The sequence below is a fragment of the Neolamprologus multifasciatus genome, chromosome 5 (assembly GCF_963576455.1).
Source record: "Neolamprologus multifasciatus chromosome 5, fNeoMul1.2, whole genome shotgun sequence".
NCBI classification, from domain to species: Eukaryota; Metazoa; Chordata; class Actinopteri; order Cichliformes; family Cichlidae; genus Neolamprologus; species Neolamprologus multifasciatus.
In genome coordinates, this window is record NC_140443.1 from 17,723,722 (window position 1) to 17,742,778 (window position 19,057).

Consider the following 19,057-nt stretch of genomic DNA (forward strand, 5'->3'; position numbering starts at 1 on the left):
GCCAGGCACAATAATCTGTACCTTTATTATTAAACAGTGCAGATCAAACAGCACGTTCTGCCTCCACAAGCCACCTGTCTGACTTTTGGTAGAGAACAGCCATGAAATGCATTAAGAAAAAATTAAACAGGGGGCTCTAAGATCTCAGACAGGGCATAAAGTGAAAAGAGTGGCTTTAAAACAGGTTTGGTTTTTCAGTTTGACTCTCTCCTGTGAGCATTCTTTGTGCCATAATAGTTGAAAACACCAGAACTTGCAGTGACTTGGAAAGCAAAAATGCCAAATCTCAGGTATTTGCAAACTGCACAAGAACTATGAATCAATGCTATTATGTGAATGGAAAATACATAAACCCATCATAATTAGATGATAATAGCCTGAAACTAAAAGATATGGAAAACAAGAGGGAGGGAGTCAAACTGGAAGAACAAAACGTAAAAGCAATCAAACGTTTTCTGTGCTGTGGTATACTCGTTCTCCAAATATGTAATTATGTTAAGTGAAGAATGCTGGAGCGCAGAACAGCTGAGACCATGGGCTGCAAAACTGTGCAAGGGATGGATAGAAGTGGGACAGAATAAACACAGGTGAATTTTAATGAAAAGCCAAGAGGGGGATTCGACTTACTAACGTGTCAACTTAGAACGCAGAACCAGACCCTTAACTGTCTGACAATAAAGTGAGGTCAGTAGCATAATTACCTTACAACGACTGACTGGTTGATTTTTATTGGGGAACACACACAGAGAAAAGACAGACAACAAAGGACATTTTTTTAAGAACCCTCAAAAGCAGCAGGCAGTAAATCACTATCTGAACTCAAAGCATTCCCATCTTCCACTCATTTGGGGTTTTCAGAGGATTTGCTAAAGCTGTACATTTCGCAAAGCAGATTTTCCCTTTTGGATGTCGGAGGTGCTGTTGAAAACAGACACACAGATTGCATTGTGCTGACTGAGGTACAGTACAGATAGCACATAGCAAAGTGTGCAGGAGTGGGAGGATTGTGGCCTGAGCTTCCTTTTATCCCAGTTCAATGGCTCAGAGAATAGGGTGATTAGTTTGTCCCATCTCAAAGTGCTGCCTCGTCTTTGGTTACCGAGATAAAAGCCCTCCCTCATGTTGAAGAGACCGGCCATTGTCACGCGAAACAGAGAAACAACCCCCTCCCTGTCTAACTTAAGTGAGGGGAGACACTGTGCAGTCATGAGGAATGTCTCTTTAAGACATTTCGTTTGGAGTGTTTTAAAACAAACCAGGCTCGTTTAGGAGCGACTGTGCAATGCCTCCTAATATAATTTAATAATGCAACATTCTCCCTGGAAACAAAGAGGCTCTTTGAAAAGGACATAGAGACCATAATAAGGCACTGATGACAGGAACATCCAGGATATCTTCTCCAACTCCCAGTCCCATCCACTTCCCATCAGACGACTATCCCACAGAGTAATCTGCCTGGGCTGTGGGTGTAAGGGGCTGGGCATTAAGAACGTGGCTCAGTTCCAGGTGGGGAAGGATGACAGGAAAGTGGGAACTTTCTTGTCAGTCTACCTGACAGGGACAAACTGTTTACAGGAAGGCTTTACCAAGGGTCTCTGTGTGGTATGCAGGCTATGCGATCTGGATCACTGGCTGTAAAATCCCATCAAAGGAGGCTGCTTGGTCTCAGTGGTGTGAAGCTAAGCTTAACCAGAAGGAGATGAGCTGTTGGCAGTCTCAATATGACCAGAGGAACTACTTTTCCATACATGGATTTGGTGGTGGGAACATTCATTCGTTTTCTTTGTTCTTCTTGTGCAAATCTGGTGGTCTCTCTAATCTTCGGGAGGCCTTAAATGTGACAGGTCGCAGGTGCTTTTGACCTGCATTGCCATGTCACACATCTAATTGAGAAAAGAGGTGATGTCTACAACAACAGCTCTGTGGATGTGAGCCAAGAATTAAATGTAGGGTCATAGCTAGACCAGGTGGAGCTTAACTAGGCTGTAGTAAATATCCAGCTGAGAAAGAGTGGACTGCCAGACAGGCTATCTATCATAAACTAAAGTAGCACTGTAGAGCCATATCCTCATTGAGACTGTAAATGTCTTTTGCCGAGTGCAACCACTACTATGGAAGTCCCAGTATCCACATTTGAACCTAGCTGGAGTACTGCAGTGACACAAGTCCATGACACTGACTGATAACATCTGCTCAAAAGTGGGTGGGCAAAGAACCGCTAGACCTTTTTGACCTTTCCTTGAACCCTTTTCATTGAGAAGTCTGGGCCAGTGGTTAGGCGATGTTTAAAGCTCCCTTCTTCCTGCTTAGTCAGAAAATAGATATTGTCTCTTCTACCTGCCTGTCTGCAGACGCTGTTTCACACAAGAAGGTCAAAGTCAATGGAAAAAAAAAACAACTCATAAAGGATAGAAAAACTGATGGCACTTACGATAAAGACAGCCCGCCTCTCCGTTTAGTTGGGACCATCCAGGGCAACACTTGTACACAGTCTGGTAATCCTGTTTGTACACTTGTCTGTGTGCAGTGTAGTAGGCTGTCCTGTTAACACGACAAACTTCATGTTAAAAAACGTTCAATCACATTCAGTGTGAATTGCAGCCACGAGCGATACTAAAACTAACATGTCATTACACAACAGCAGAGCGTTGCTTTGTGTGTGTACAAACGAACAGGAGTATCTCGCCAAATATTTATGAGGGTAATCTTTAATTTTTTTCGCGTGGCACACTGATCAAACAGCTCAGGGGCCTTTGAAGTAGCATGTCTTATAATGTTCAGCACAAATCCGCTTCAAGGCGCTGTTTTAAAGTGTGAGAACGGTAGACTGTACTTCAGAGAACAGTGCCTCTCCCTGTACTTTGGGACCCTTGTCATTGCTCCACAGTTATTATGCATTGTGAAAACATTTTGTTTACAGCGGGTAATTGTGGGCTTAGCGGCCTTTAAAGCAGCCTTTGAATTTGTAACGCAGCAGCTAATGTGGGGAAAGCAAACGTGAGCAACACAGCAGAAGACTCCCAGAGAAGGGCGAAAATGTTAGGATTGGGTCTCTCTTTTAAAAGAATGTTTGCTGCCAAGATGTCCGTATGTTAAATAGCTACTGATGTGGGGCTACACCTTGCACTTAACTCTATAACAGGTTGAAAAGCTGTGATTACAGAACAGGGATGAGAGAGATGAAGAGGGAAGTGGAAGCTGGATCTCATGTTTGGAAATGGAGTTTAAACGAAGAATCCTGGCCTCTCCAATAAATTCTTTCGGTTGCATGAGTCACAGAGACTACTTCAAAACAAGTAATTAATGCTTTGCTCTAGCCAGAGCTTTATCAGCAAAGCACTACATCCCCTGCAGGTGAGGTCAGGAGTCCTCGCAGAAGAGGAGAATCAGAGGCTTTGACTACAGAAAGGGGGGAGCAGACAGATGAGAAATAACAAGTCTTACTTACCTTCTCTCATAGCCCATGCACCACGACTGCCCCACACAGCCTTGCTTCCAAACTTTAACCATGCGTGTGAAGGCCTGCACACATGGCTGCCTTTGGGCGACCAGCGTCACCTCCTTCTCCGCACACACATTGGGCCTGGGGAAAAAAAAGATTGGTAAAAAAAATACTTAACATGACAAAATGTTGAGCAGTGTTTTCACAGATGTACAGACGACAGCAGAGCAATTTATGAGCACTTAAAGAGATGTTGTGGCAAAGACAGGCGGGAAAAAGAAAAGAACTTGCTTGAGGCGTTTTCTAGTTGTCAACAATGCAATTCCTGTGAGGGCATTACCTGTGCTAAGGTGTGTGATGACCAGTTATTGGTATTTCTAAAGACTTAAGGGGAATTCCTTGTGCATCACCTTTCAGGACGATAAGCTACAAAGTAAACCTGCTCTGACTTAAACTCGATATTCAGTGGAACTGTTAAAGTGTTTACGCAGCAGCATCGCTCCAAGACAGAAAGAAAGAAAGAACACAAAACAGATCTCTACACAGGTAAAATAAGGTGAGCCTTGAAACACTTAAGTTTAAGTTAACTGCACCATTCACTGCACCTCACAGGGGAGCCTTCTTAAAATAAAGTCCAAAACGATCTTTTATACGTTTACTTTTTCCATAACTCTCCAAGGATAGAAAGAAAGCCTCAGCACATGGAGAGCAGCGGGAATCCTAAGACAACATCCAGCTGCTCGTCTCATAAATAACAGTGATCACTATCACCTTCGGCTGTACACATAATTTAATGTGAAAGACCTTATTGTTAGTGGCAGGGAGCAGCACAGAAACCACTGTCACACAATTCCAGCTCCGCATGTATTATTTTAGGGTTTAAAATAGCAGTTATACTTCACTGGCTCATCACTGTAAAAGAAACAGTCATGGACAGAGTTAGGAATGCTTTGCATGTCACACAGAGCCACATGGAGTCAGTGCATTCATATAAAATACACTGGCAGCATTCCTGCAAACTACTAAAGACCGTGATGAAAGTGCATGGCAGCAAAATTAATTGGATTGATAAAGCACCGATACATGATGAGCCAAATAATCAGTAGTGGCTGACACTGTTAACGGATTGGTCTGTGTGCAAATTAGCTTATATTTACAGAACAGTAGGTGATATTTATCTATTGCTTCACACTCAGTGTGCACTAAATAAATGTCAGTGATAAATAGCTAAAAGAAATAGCCTGATATTTCTTTATGATCACTAGTGGGAGTAATAAATAACATAACATACAAATAACAAATAAAAACAAAAGGAAAAATATTGTGTTGCACTTTATAATAATGTTACACTATTAACCATTATTTAAGTATTAATAAGGTGTTAGCAAATTTTTAATTTATCATTCATATAGCATTGCTCCCCTTAGTATGCTATTTATAAACATAGACATATTTTTATAACAATGATTATGACTATGAGTATCACTAGCAGTGATTTAGTAGCAGCGATAGCTGTACATGGTGTTATAGTAACAGATGGATAAACATATCTGTATTTATAAATAGTATACTAAAGAGGAGTAATGATATATAAATGATGAATTAAGCATTGGCTAATACCATACTAACCTTACTAATGCTTAATAGTTTAACATTATTAGAAAATGCTACCAAATATTGTTATTGTGCCAGAATTTCACAATCTCATCACTTTAAATAATAATAATGATAATAATAATAAGAAGAAAAACTTCTTAAGCCTCTGCTTTCTACCTATGGTTGAGTCTCGGACACAGATTTATGGATGTGCAGGTGAACCGGCAGTTATGTCGAAGTTCAAAGGAAATGTGAGTCTGTAAAAAAGTACCTGCAGCTGGATACAGTGGGCGCCACCCTAATTGGAGACCTGTGATTAAATAAATATATAAGGATACAGGAAAGTGACAAAACTTTACTTACATAAAAGGCTGGAGGTTGTTTGCAAAGCCGTAACGGAATGCGTGCGCCTCTATAATAAATAGGATGACAAGGGGGAAAATAACACTGTCCATTTTCCTCTGTTTAGGTCACTCTGCAGTTTCAAAACTGTAAAGTCATTCATGCGTGTATCCCATCACTACCCAGGACTAAAAAAAAATCTAAAAAAAATCTAAAAAAAAAAAAAAAAAAAGAAAATCCCAACGTGTCAACTTGAAGAAACCTAACATGCGCTTAAACGATCTTCCTCGTGAAAATGCCCAACACAGTCCAAAAATGACACAGCCATCCCACGCGTGTGGCGTCTCCGTCGCAGCCGCTAACTGACTCAGAAAATTCCTGCGCACCTACAACAGGTCGCTGCAGATGTTGGACTGACGCGCAAAAAAAAAAAAAAAAACCTCGTGGAGCCAGAGCGCATTCTTCCTCCCTCTATAGACTTGGTAATGATGGCAGGGATTTGGGCTGGGTATGGGGGGGTCACAGGGAGCCATCTATTATTCAAAGCGTCAGCAGCCCCTGCAGCCACCGGCACAGTGCGATCATAGTAAGAGCTTTTCTCTCTCATGACTGACAACTTTCAAACTTTCTCTGGACAGTGTCACCATGTCTCCACGGGACTTGTGATGTGTGCTTTAATGTGTTATGACGATAGGTGGTTAAATGCCTTAAAGTCAAAATGATGACATTATCCACGTGCACAGAAAATGGTTTTATTATCTGTACAATATTTGCAGATTGAGCGAGCAGGAGCGCATTTGCACGACATAAGATGCACGTTCATTACAGCCACGGACGTGCCTGAAAACGAAGTCACATAGCCTACCATCACGAGTAGAGGATGTTGAAGGTTGTTGAGGTAAGGGAAGCAGCTAGCGGTCACACTGCAGGGCAAACAGCTGATGGGGCGGTCAAAGGGTCAGCAGCCAGGCCTGCTGCTTTCTAAACAAAGCTTTCATAGCATGTATGTGTTCATGACCCGAAAAAGTCCGGGGTCAGAGATGGTACGTGCAGCCTCTGGGGCTACAAGCTATATAAAACATGCTGTTTGAATTAGGCAGAGGTCATCTATGAAGTCTGTCAAAACTGGGACGGGTTCTCATTCTTCCTCTCCAACAAGCAAAACGAATCTAATATTAAATGACTCTGCTTATGTTTATTTCAGGGACGTAACTTGTCCAGGATATATCTGTTGTTGACCGTGAAGAAAACACCAATATCTAAAATAAACAAATTGCGCAGATGCAAAGATTTGATTTAAATGTTGTTTTTCCATTAAAAGTCACAGAGAACAGAATAGACCCTGGTCCTGAGATCCTTATAGGCACGAAAGCCAGACAAATATTTGTCTGGTGATATGACTTGTTACTGAAATACTGAAGACGGCAGCAAATGCGATCTGGAGACACTGTGCACATCTTGTATATCCTAATGTGCGTTTATCTAATTACACCACAGCAAGTGGTGTTTCAGTAATTGTAGTTTCTTTTGAGACTGGGGAAAAACAGTCTGGGTAAATTTGAGTATGTCAGAGTCCTAGGCCAAGATTTGGGTTAAGCCAGTCCTGAAGTGGCACATTTGGAAAACAAATATATATAAAGATGCACCGAAAAACCAAAAACTACACTCATTATATCTCATTTTATCTGACTGTTTATATCAGCTTATCTGAGTGACACAAAAGAATGGACGGTAATTTGCTGACACCTTGTGGTCTAAGTTAAAACTTACACAGTATGACAAGTCCTGTTAATATTAACCAAAAACAACAACAACAACAGGAAGTAGTTAGAAAAGGCGAACTTTGCACTGCCTGAACTAAAGCCCAGAAAAGCGGCCGAATAAAAGCTGTACTAATTGATCATCTGAACAGCACTCTCCGCTTTAAACGGTTTAAGGAACTTTACGACGCTCCCTTAACATACGACCTTTGCCCTCTGTCGCCTGATCGCAGTGCTATAGTAGCATGCTCTGGGTAATAACACGACCTCTGTGCACACTCCGACAGAGTAAGGCTATCAAAGACGTGCTTGTACATTTGCCGAAGTGTGTGGCTCGCAGAAACATGTCGTCTCCGGCTAAAAAGCCAGTGTCCTTACTGGGAACTATGGGTTTCGGGGGGCGAGTAGACGCCGAGCAGAGCCTGGAAATGGTGAAGGCTTTCCTGGACAGAGGACACAACCAGCTTGACACAGCCTTCATGTACGTCGATGGGAAGTCAGAGACCATCATTGGAGGCATGAATCTCCCCAAAACAGGTATTTTATAAGCACACAGTAATGCTGCATGTTCCTAGCGTGCTAACAACAACCGGGTAACCAACCGGGTAACCAACCAACGTGCCTGTTGGTTTCCCCACCTTGAATTGTGGGTAACCAACTTTGTTTATACAGCATACAACAAACATCGACCAGGGTGCTGCACAACATCAAACACATGTTAATGAAGCCATTTAAAACCACTTCTGAATGTCTGAAAACTAAAATGAAGGTTTTGGAGCTGCTTAGTCAAGGTCCATAGCCTTGACTTGTATATCAAATTGAAATACTTTGGTGTGACCTCATTCTTGGTCTCGTTAAAGTTTTTTTTGTTGTTGTTTTTAATGAAAGCCATACAGCTTTGATGTCACTGAAACATTCTAGTAATAATGAATCCAAAGTTTAAGTGCTGCAATAAGAGCCTGGCTAGCTTTCAGTGTCAGTCTGTCTCACAGACACTGAAGGAGCTGTGCTGTGTTAACCTGACTACTTCTCACTCATTCACAGTAAGCATAGCTACCAAGGCCAATCCCTGGGATGGAAAGACGCTGAAGCCAGAGAGCGTGCGCTCCCAGCTGGAAACCTCCCTTCAGAGGTTGCGGACAGACTGTGTGGACCTTTTCTACCTCCATGCCCCTGATCACCAAAACCCCATCGAGGATACTCTCAGGGCCTGCAATGACCTCCACAAAGAGGTTAGCAGACCAGGGAATATATAAACATATAGCTAAATAACTTGCTTTAACATAACACACAGAAAAAAATAACTTAATTGTCCATCTGTAGTCCTGAGATGTTTTAATACTAAATGGAAAGTATCAACTCCCCAGGGAAAATTCAAGGAGCTCGGCCTTTCAAACTATGTATCCTGGGAAGTGGCTGAAATAGTATGCATCTGCAGGCACAACAACTGGATAGTTCCCTCTGTTTATCAGGTAATATATCCTGTTCTAAGGATATTTAACTTTTATCTAAATTCAGTAGCCTCATCCTATAATTATCAGACAGGAGGGCCATACTAGCCATCTTGTGTTGAATGAGAGTAAACTTTCACACTTCTTCATCTCTGTGGTTTTTGTTCAGCAAATCACTGAAGATTTAATCTTTCATTAGGTGTTGTAGACTGAACATTTATATTTCTGCTATACTGTTACTTGTTTTTCACCTGTTTCTAATTCAGATTCTTCCAATCTTTCACAGGGAATGTACAATGCCACAACAAGACAGGTGGAAACAGAGTTGCTGCCATGTCTGAGATACTATGGAATGCGATTCTATGCATACAATCCTCTGGCAGGTAGTCTTTCATGCTAAACCTTGCAGTTCCATTTTAAAAAGTTTTATTCAAAAGAAAGCACTTGTGATTGTGAAAAAGATGTCACTTAATGTGGAGGGATAAAAGCTATCCTCGAGTTATCCCAAAATGAATATATTATATTAAAATATGTCCCATACATGCATTCATGTCCCCCTGGAGATGGATTTCATTCACTTTGGTGATCCCTTTTGGTGGCACACAATAACCTGATGTTGAATAGTTAGTAGTTGCTTTAGTTAGTATTTGTTGCCTTGTTAACGTTACCTGTGAGCTAAAATGTGCCCTGGGTGAGTGACAGCATTAAGTACATACTGTACAGAGTTCTGACATTAGTCCTCCTCTGCCAGGTGGCCTTCTGACAGGGAAGTATCACTATGAAGATAAAGATGGTTCCCAGCCTGCAGGACGATTCTTTGGTAACAGCTGGGCTGGAGCATACAGAGACAGGTGAAGATCAGCTGACTGCTGTTGAAATATGTACCAACAAATTGTTTTATGTTGTTGAATGAGATTTTTGTTAACCATAACCGTGATTGTGCTCCTGCTCTGTGTAAGATACTGGAAGAAAAGTCATTTCCAGGCCATAGAGGTGGTTCTGCAGGCTTTGGAAACAGCGTACGGGTCAGAGAAACCCTCGCTGACTTCTGCTGCTATGCGCTGGATGTATCATCACTCTCAGCTTAAGGTACCCACATGGACAGCTGCAGTGACAAAAAATGTTATGCTCATGGTAATTTATGTATTCACTGAGTAAAAAGATTAGCCCTACCCTTAGAGTAATAAACAGAACATTTCAAATTGCTAGTATTGAAAACCTGAAAATTAAGAACTTTGAGTTACCACTGAAACACTGTTCCTTTGTGGTGTACCAGTAAGCCTGAAAGGAAGCCTTTGATTTTTTTCAGTGCTATCCCAACAGTCAGTAGTTACACAGCCTTTGAGGTTTTTCACTGAAAGATTTTAAGGTCTATTTTTTATTTCCTTTATGTTAAGTGCGGTGAAAATGCCCCCAAACTTTCACCATATGCAAAACCAGAGGTAGAACAAAGCACAACAATGTTTTTCATGTTGTCTACAGGTTTGTAATATATGAAAGGGATTCTTTTAGAAAAGAAGTACCCCAAAAGTGATTAAATTGACATGTATTGTCAAAAAATGCCAAATTCTCTACTCACCCAGATTTTCTTCTTCTTTTTAAATGTAACAAATCCTCCACAAATACAAATCTCAAGACATTTACAGAAGTCCAGCTGTGTAATTCCTTTTTTGAGTAATTTTCTCCAACTCTTGTCTCCAGGGTGAGCTTGGAGATGGAGTCATTATTGGCATGTCGAGCATGGAGCAGCTTCAGCAAAACATGGCCGCTGCGGAAGAGGGTCCTCTGGATCAGAGAGTGGTCGACGCCTTCAAAGAAGCCTGGAATCTCGTAGCCCACGAGTGTCCAAACTACTTCAGATGAGAACCTTCTTGATCATCACTTTATATGTCATTTAATTTTGCAGAAAAACGTTTCCCCTAATTACACCTAATTAGGGTTTTTGAATTCTCCCCTGAAATGTAAATTTTTCCTTCTTTGTATTTTTATCAAAGAACACATCATTGTTCATGTAAAATAAATAAATAAATAAATAGTGTTTCATGGAAAAATAACTTTTTCAAGAATTTGCATTAAATTTTGTCAAATCAAAAAACATTTTCCCATACATGTGTATTATTCATCAGTGTTGGTTTAGCATGAACAGTGATGTAGGTGTTTGAAAAGAAAGGAATAAAAAGACCAGAGAGACTACAGACTGCAGCGCTGGTTGTTACAATAAAATGGCCAAAATTTAATGTCTGGCAAAAGTTTTTAAATGGTCCTGAACTGCAGAAGTTTCATTCTACATTGTCATCCCCGTCTATATCACCATCTTCCACATCCTGCATAGGTTCTTGTATTTTTCTTCTAGTTATTATTCCCACTATTGAGCCAGGAAAACAAAACTATATTTGAAAGAATTGAGTAGCCTATTTTAAAGCATTTTAGCTCTTTATCACCCAATATTTGAACATTTAGTCAGTGCAAAATCAATGTGAAGCAACAGGTGAATATCACCCATTGCAAATTTAACAGTATCAGTCACTACTAATTATTTGGCTCATCAGATATTGGTATTTCATTAGTTCAGATCATTTAGCTGCTGTGCACTCTCATCATGGTCTTTGATGGTCTTTAATTGTTTGTGCTGTCAGTGTAATTTTAATGAATATATTGGTGCCATGTGGCTCTGTGTGACATAAAATGCATTCCTAACAGTATCAGCAACTGTTTCTTTCACAGTGATCAGCCAGTGAAGCACAACAGCTATTTAAAATAATACATATGTGGAAAACTGGGATTATGTGACAGTGGTTTCTAATATCCATCCCTTGCACAGTATTGCAGCCCATTGTCTCGGCTGTTCTGTGCTATACAAATATACAACAGAACAGCAAACGTTTGGTTGCCTTTACATATTGTTCCAGTTAGACTCCATCCTTCTTCTTTCCGATATCTTTTAGTTTCAGGCTAATATCATCTAATTATGATGAGTTTATGTTTTCCATTCACAATACACAGGCATGTGGAGTGTAGAGGCAGAATGTGAGGTTTGATCTTCAACCTGAGTGACTTTTGTATGTTCTGAAAATGTTTTCCAAAGGAGTTTTTGCTTCCACTGCAAACTGAAGCCCTCTTACCTCAGTGATGGTGACTTCCTGTACTTACATGTTTGGAGAGCCACTCAGTCAGTAAATCAAGAAAAAGTCTAAATGGTCTTACGTCTATCCATGGGAGGTCTTTGGCAGTTGCCTTGACCAACACAAATCTACTACTATTACTTATATGCACTTTGTGTGCATATCTGAACACGAACAGTCACAGACCCGCACACATGCAGAGAAATAGACCAAAATTAAGGGAGACATTACTTGGTGTAATACACAACAAAACCACAGTGTAGTTCAGATTCTTTGGTTCATTGAAACGCTGCCTTTGGTTACCCCAACATTCCTTTTGATCTAATCAGTAACATGTTGGAAGACTGACTTCACCAAAGACATCATTACTTAAAATCATTTTGTTGGTTAAGTTGCATATAGTTAAGTCTTGCTATGAGGTTAGAATTGGTACAGTATTTAATAGTCAGGCTGTAAAAAAAATTGTTATGTTCCATAACATTGTTTTTCAGTAGAAATCATCAGCAATAAGCTCATAGTATAGCTAACTATTCAAATTAGTATGGGGAAGAATGCAGATCTACGGTGCTCTGTATGTATATGCAATATTTCCTGTTTAGTCTTAGTGACACACATGTTATTATCACACAACTCACATGTGCTGCACAGTGCAAAGTGAAAGTAAGGAATGTGGGATAGCAAAATGATTTGATCTCTCACAGCTGGTGCTAATATTAGTGTCCAAAAATGTTACTGTTTGTCTGTCACCTGCTATTTTTACCACATCAGCGTTCCTGCACATATAATAACAAAGGCACAGATGAAGGTATGTTCAGCTTCATTAGTCACACAATCTTCAGGACCTGGAAGTCATCAGGAGGAGGAGATTAGGAGATGCTGTTGAATTATAAGCTGATGACCACAACATAGATGGGAGCATTAAGGGAGGTTTCTAGCAGTTTGGCTTCAGCGTCTTTCTATCCAAGGCAATGGCCTTGGTAGCTATGCTTACTGTAAATAATTAAAAAGTATTTCAGCAACAGCATCCCAGCACAGCTTCTGCACTGTCTGTGAATGTAGTAGTTGGAGGACAAAGGCCCAGACTCAAAGCTAACCAGGTTTTTTTTAAAGTTGCACTTATTAAACTTTGGATCTCATTAGTATACAAAATATTTTACCAAATGTCATCAAGATGTTTTTTTTGTGAGATGTGAGATGACTCTTTGTTTCATCCTTGGATTGCTCCCATGGATGCTATTATTTGCTCAGTTTCTTTCTGTTGAATCATGAACTCTGACCTTAACTGAGACAAGTGAGGCCTGCAGTTCTTTAGATGTTGTTCTGGGTTCTTTTGTGACCTCCTGGAGGAGTCGTGAGTAAACACTTATCCAGGAGTGGTAGGCCAGCCACTCATGGGAAGGTTCACCTCTGTTCAAGTTTTCTTCGTTTGTGGATAATGTCTTTCACTGTGGTTCACTGTGATAGGCTTAGAAATAGCTGCATAATCCTTTTAATGCTGGGAGATGTCAATGACTTTGTTTCTCAGCTGTTTGAGAGTTTCTTTAAACTTTGGCATGATTTGTTTCTTTTTGAGATCTCTTGGGCTACTTTACTTTGCCAGACAGGTTCTCTTTAACTGATGTCATGATTCAACAGATCTGGCAGTAATCAAGCCTGGGTGTGCTTAATCGGTTATTTGATGATTTAACAGGAGAATTACTATTTCACTGAGAGCCAAGTATGGCTGTATAGCTTTTCCTCTGCTTAATTAAAAATAAAAATGCATTTTATATTTAATTTGTTCATCTTTATCTAACATTGAAGTTTTTTTTTTAATGACTTGAAACATGCAAAACGTAAAAAAAATGCAAAATAAAAAAGAAGTCATTGCTTAGGCTTATGCATTTTTGCCATCCTGTTTATGTGGGCATTTGTGTGTGTATGGAGTATGTTATTTTATTGCGTGTTTTTAATGTACAACAAATAAATATATTTTATAAATAAAATCTGATTTGGAATTTCCATATTCCAGAAAAATCAACATAGTGTTCGACTTTAAGAACAGATTCAAGCCTGTCTGTGCAGCATTAATTGCACATTTAAGTCTGATTATGTGCCTTTTTTCTTTCTTTCATATGTCAAAATATGGTGATTACAGTTGTTGTTTCAAGACAAACTGCCATGTTTCCTATACATTCTACCAAATGTCTCGTGTAGAACTTTTTCTCAAAACAAAATTCAATTTTTTTTCTCCAAAAGGTCAATAACATTTTCTTTTTTTTTAAATGTGAGCCTAATACTCCTTCATACATTCCATCAAGCATGTATGGGTGGTAACTTGTGTCTTCTTGGTGCATCCAAGTATCCCAGAATGCATTTCGTCCAATGCTCAAAAAGTGGCAATGGTGGATAAGAGTGGCTAAAACTGTACATAAAGTTTGAAATATTACTGTTTCTATTGCTGTTTATTTTAAGTTTATTCTGAATTAAACTAACATGAAAAATATTTTAATCCCAGAGGAAAATAATAGCCTTTTCACCGGGATAAGAAAACATCTGGACCAGCTGTTTGTGGCTACCATGAAGACTGCTCCAGAAATGATCAGATTATGTTTTAATATTTATTCAACTCTTTTCTAAACACCAGCTGTCTGTTTTTAGTTTTGGCGGTCTACTAAAATAAAAATAAAATCATTATAACACCTGACTTGGTTGTTTTTGTTCAGTAGCGTGATCATGGCATGCATGTATAATATTTTCTTAAGAGAGATGATGTTTGTGTTCCAGTCATATAGTGATTGTTGGTGCTCAAGTGTATGAAGCTTATTAGACATTAAGGAACATATTATCTAAATCAATGGATGTTAGAAGGCAGGCAGGTGTTCTTTAAATTAAAAAAAAAAAAATTTAATAGACCCTGTGCACGAGAAAATGCTAACTTCCTGTTTTAAGACCGGATGTAGAGTTGTACATTTCCGGTAGCTTTATTTAGTGGTCAATTGCTACTGCGAAAATGGACTCCAAAATCATGTCCAAAACACGAAAACGGAAAGATCGAGTTAAGTTACAAAAAGCAGAAAGTGGGAACACTCACCATTACTGCGTCATAAAAAACATCAAATGATCAATTTTGATGTTTGAAGAGTGTAGATCGATTGGTTGTTTACATCACTTAACACGAGCAGAACTGCATTACAAAATCAGAAGACACATCGTTCACATTCAGAAGCACATCTCTGTATAGTGACAGTTCTTATGATTTAAACAGGCAAATGTTCAGCATTCAAACTACAGGTGAACAATAGTCAAAGCCAGATGTTTCCCCCGTTATGTCGATATCAGCTAGTCAAGTACACACCTACACAGCATGTCAACAAACTGTGGAAAAAAAGCCACAGAAAAAAAATAATGAATGATAGCTGGAAGGGTCTCTATATATTAGTATTTACAACAAGTATGTTGTGATCAAAATTACAGCAGTCCCTCACAGGGGCGATTTTAGCCTATTTTGGGGGGTGTTTCAGCACCCCCAAAATGAATCAAAGCACCCCCAAAGATTTCTTACTTTTTTGACAATATTTGCCGTTTGTGTGACACACTACTAAAAATATAAAAAGCATACAGTACTTGGTTGAAACATAACATTTTAACAACAAAAGTATAGATACCCCCCTCCCTCCCAAAATGGTTTGTTCCAGCTCGCCTCTCCCCTACGCTGGCTCTAGCACCATTGCTGCTAGACGCAGCGGAGCCTGGCTTAAAACAGGACATATTAGCTGCATTTAACCTTCAATTACTCTTTATATAAGCTGTGTCCCAAAACGTCGGCTGCATCCTTCGGAGGACTCGGCCTTCGCGGTCTACATGGGCCGGGTCCTTCGAAGACCGAGAAGGCCGGAAGTGCGAGGCTTGTGAAATGGGACGGTCTAGCCTTCAGATTTGCGTCACCAGCTGTTTCCGCCCTTACCACTTCTCCCCGCCCTTACCGCTTTCTCCCCCTCAGTGAAATAATGGATATCGTTGAAACTCTCTGTATTTTTCTCTTATTTTTGTTAATCGAAGAGTTACAACAAATCAGCCGTCGCAGACGACTGATTTATCTCCGACTAAGAGATAACCGAGTTCAGGTACAGTGAAAATACATGTCTTCATTTTTTCCCCCATCGTTTATGTGTGTATTTGAAATCTGTTTACTAGCTAAATAAAACTCCGATGTAGAAGTGATTTTATTCGCTTTTTTATCTTTTATCAGTTAACCAGTGAAGTATGATAATCAAAATAACGTTTTGACATGTTTTTTAAAGAACAAGAGCAACATTCATAATAATTACAAGAATAAAACATTTTCCTTATTTGTTTTTTATTTCCTCACCAGGCGAGACCACAGTACTGCAGGATTAACCTGATTGTCCCAGTCCTGGACAGGTTTTTTAATAATGAGGACACTAGGCCTGATTTTCGTCTGAGCAGGGAGTCTCTGAAAGTGCTGCTGAACCTCCTTAACCAGGATCGGCCACATGGTTGGGGTGCCCCTATTGAGGTCCTTGTGTTTCTTTTCTGGCTGGCAAGTGGAGCATCCTACAGAGTTGTTTCCAGAGTGTTTGCTATTCCTCGCTCCACTGTTCATTGCATCGTCCACAGGGTCACAGAGGAGGTGGTGGCTATTCGCCATCAGGTTATCCATCTCCCTCGGACTCCTGAAGACCTAGATGTCCTGTCTCATGGGTTTGCAGGGCTGGCAAGACACAGAGCCTTTTTAAAGGCTGCTGGTGCAATTGATGGCTGCCATGTCCACATCAAGCCTCCCAGCGGCCCTGATGGTCAGTGCTACAGAAACAGAAAATTGTTCCCATCCATACTCCTGCAGGCAGTTTGTGACCATCAGGGCCGCTTCATTGATACATATGTGGGCTGGCCTGGGTCAGTGCATGACTCCAGGGTGCTACGCAACAGCCCACTGTACCGGCAGGCCATTTACCCTCCTCCAGGGCATTTCATCTTAGAAGATGGAGGGTACCCATGTCTCCAGCATCCACTTCCCCTCATCACTCCGTACAAGAGGCCAGTTCAAGGTGTGGGCGCCCAGCGCTTCAACTCTCATCATTCCAGGGCACGCTCTATTATAGAGCGTGCTTTTGGAATGTTGAAGACGAGGTTCTGGGCCATCTTCCTTCAAGCGCTGGAGGTGCACCACACCTTTGTACCACATATTACAATATAGTCCCATTCTTTTTCAAATAATTATAATGATATAATGGGAACTTTAGTGTATGTACATTTATAAACACCTTATTTGTTTTTGTTTTTGTTTTTTTTTAAAAAAACATATGTTTCAGGTCATAACAGCATGTGCTGTCCTACACAACATCTGCCTCGGTGCTGGTGACACTATGGACCCGGAGGATGATGTGCAAGATGAGGGGGAGATGGGTTTGGAGGCAGTCAGTGGTGCTCCCTGGCGAGACCAGCTATCTGCTGAGGTGTCTGTCCTGGAGGAGCTACCCCAGGACCATGAATATTTTTAAACAGGCAAGTATTCTATTAGTAGAGCATTTTTTAGATAGTACTTGTTAGAGCTTTATTAACAGGATTGTTAGGTAGGAGTCAGACCATGTTTCTTTTTAGCTGAAAAACATTACACCCAGGTAACCTGCAGTGTTGAAAACTTGTTTTCCAACGATGTTTGCTACCCTACAATCCGTCCTGCTCTGTAGTAAAATCAGCAACATTTGACCGTCCTGTTGCTCCCATCGAAATGTATATAGCCTATTTAAAATCTAAAACTTAAACTTGTCCGTAGCCTACTGTTGTTACCACTGTCCTGTTTTAAATGGATGCTAACTAGCTAACTGACTGAATGCCCATTAACTTTATAACTCCTGTTGTGTGTATTTGTGTACAGAGAGACAGCCAGGTTCATAATGGATATAAGGAAGTTTCTTCAAAAAAAAAGGACCCACATTCAGGTAAAAGTGTAAAATCAAATGATCCGTCAGTTAGGGCTGGGCGATATGGCCTGGAATTCATATCGCGATATAATTTGAAGCATGTGCGGTAACGATATATATCACGATATATTCTTTTCTTCTGTATAACGTATTTTCCACACTATAAGGCACACTTAAAATCCTTTAATTTTCTCAAAAATCGAGAGTGTGCCTCATGTATGAATTCTGGTTGTGCTTACTGACCTCGAACCGATTGGGGCGTGCAGAAATCTGTTAAAAAAATGTTTTAGTACAACTTTGGTAAGCCGCACTGCTTGATGGATTGTCAGAGCATTACGGCTGCCGTAGTGAGGAGCTTCGCGGAGTAATCTGGGTCCAAAACTCCGTCAGCTTCAAGTCCCAAAGTCAAATGAACACCAAGAGTTAAAAACGGTCTAAATTCTTTCATCTTTAATTAAATCATCAGCATTGCTGCTTTATCGGGTGTAACAATTAAGTTTAACATCCATGCATCCATGAAAACAGATTTTATTAAATTTAACAGAGTTAGAAGTTAGCAGAAAGTTAGCTCGCTAGTTTCGCTAGTTACCTAAACATGATATACCATGCTCTGACTGAGAGATTTCTGGAAAAAAATAAAACGTACAGCTCTGCTATCACTTCCAACATAAATGAAGACAGAAAACTAAACAGCAGTGGCGTTTGCAGGGTTACTGAAGTTGGACTACCTGGTATATAATGTTGTGCTACGTGATTGCTAGCGACACAGCTATGTTAGCATAACATTAGCACAGTGAAGCTGGAGGATGAACGCCAACTTTTTTTCCACTCGATAAAAGTTAACGTGAGGGATTCTGGTGGTTAGGGACAAATGCAATCGCATAGCAGGATGCTATACACTGGCCAAACTTCAGTCAGGAGAACAACTGAGATTATTCATCCACAATACGAGGTTAGTTATTAATATACTGAAACAACATGGGAATAGAACAGCTGCGAGAGAATTCAACATTAATGAATTCAACACATATTTCAAAAGTGCTTCATCTCTTTGCTATGACTGTCGCCCGCCATAATTTGCAGATGATAATGGTTTTAGCTGCTGCGATGCTTTTGACTAAAACAGGCGCAGCTTGATGACATCATCAACATGCGCTATCACGATAGAGTGGTATAGTCAAAATCTCTATCGTTGGCCAAATTTATATCGTTACTATCGTATATCGTTTATATCGCCCACCCCTACCATCAGTCAAGAAAATTGTTGGATTAGTGTTTCAATATTTATATCTTTTATTAGATGTTCATGTGGTTTGGTTATTTGCCTTTTGGTTGAAAGTACACTGAGAGAGGACTTTTTCATTAGTAAAATAGTATTTTTTTTTCATATTAATGTAATTTTTCATCTAATTGAATA

General features: G+C 40.1%; 2 protein-coding genes across 4 annotated transcripts in view; one reads left to right on the forward strand and one right to left on the reverse strand.

Annotated features, from left to right (window-relative positions):
* The window catches only part of megf6b (multiple EGF-like-domains 6b), a 59,807-nt gene extending 52,705 nt beyond the window's left edge, over positions 1-7,102 (reverse strand). For both annotated transcript variants that reach the window (XM_085159018.1, XM_085159017.1), the window contains exons 1-3: positions 5,402-7,102; positions 3,449-3,583; positions 2,432-2,541 (exon numbers count right to left, since the gene is read on the reverse strand). In XM_085159018.1, the coding sequence (XP_085015144.1) occupies positions 2,432-2,541; positions 3,449-3,583; positions 5,402-5,493 (337 nt within the window). In that variant the 5' untranslated portion in view covers positions 5,494-7,102. The remainder of the gene's footprint in view (positions 1-2,431; positions 2,542-3,448; positions 3,584-5,401) is intronic.
* A 134-nt stretch (positions 7,103-7,236) lies between these two features.
* Positions 7,237-19,057, forward strand: part of akr7a3 (aldo-keto reductase family 7, member A3 (aflatoxin aldehyde reductase)) — a 45,082-nt gene continuing 33,261 nt past the window's right edge. The window contains exons 1-7 of one of the 2 annotated variants that reach the window (XM_085159038.1): positions 7,237-7,677; positions 8,185-8,372; positions 8,508-8,612; positions 8,878-8,974; positions 9,343-9,442; positions 9,551-9,680; positions 10,293-10,695. In XM_085159038.1, the coding sequence (XP_085015164.1) occupies positions 7,386-7,677; positions 8,185-8,372; positions 8,508-8,612; positions 8,878-8,974; positions 9,343-9,442; positions 9,551-9,680; positions 10,293-10,454 (1,074 nt within the window). In that variant the 5' untranslated portion in view covers positions 7,237-7,385 and the 3' untranslated portion in view covers positions 10,455-10,695. Of the gene's footprint in view, positions 7,678-8,184; positions 8,373-8,507; positions 8,613-8,877; positions 8,975-9,342; positions 9,443-9,550; positions 9,681-10,292; positions 10,696-19,057 lie in introns of those variants that run through there. The other variant, XM_085159037.1, reaches the window with a different exon arrangement.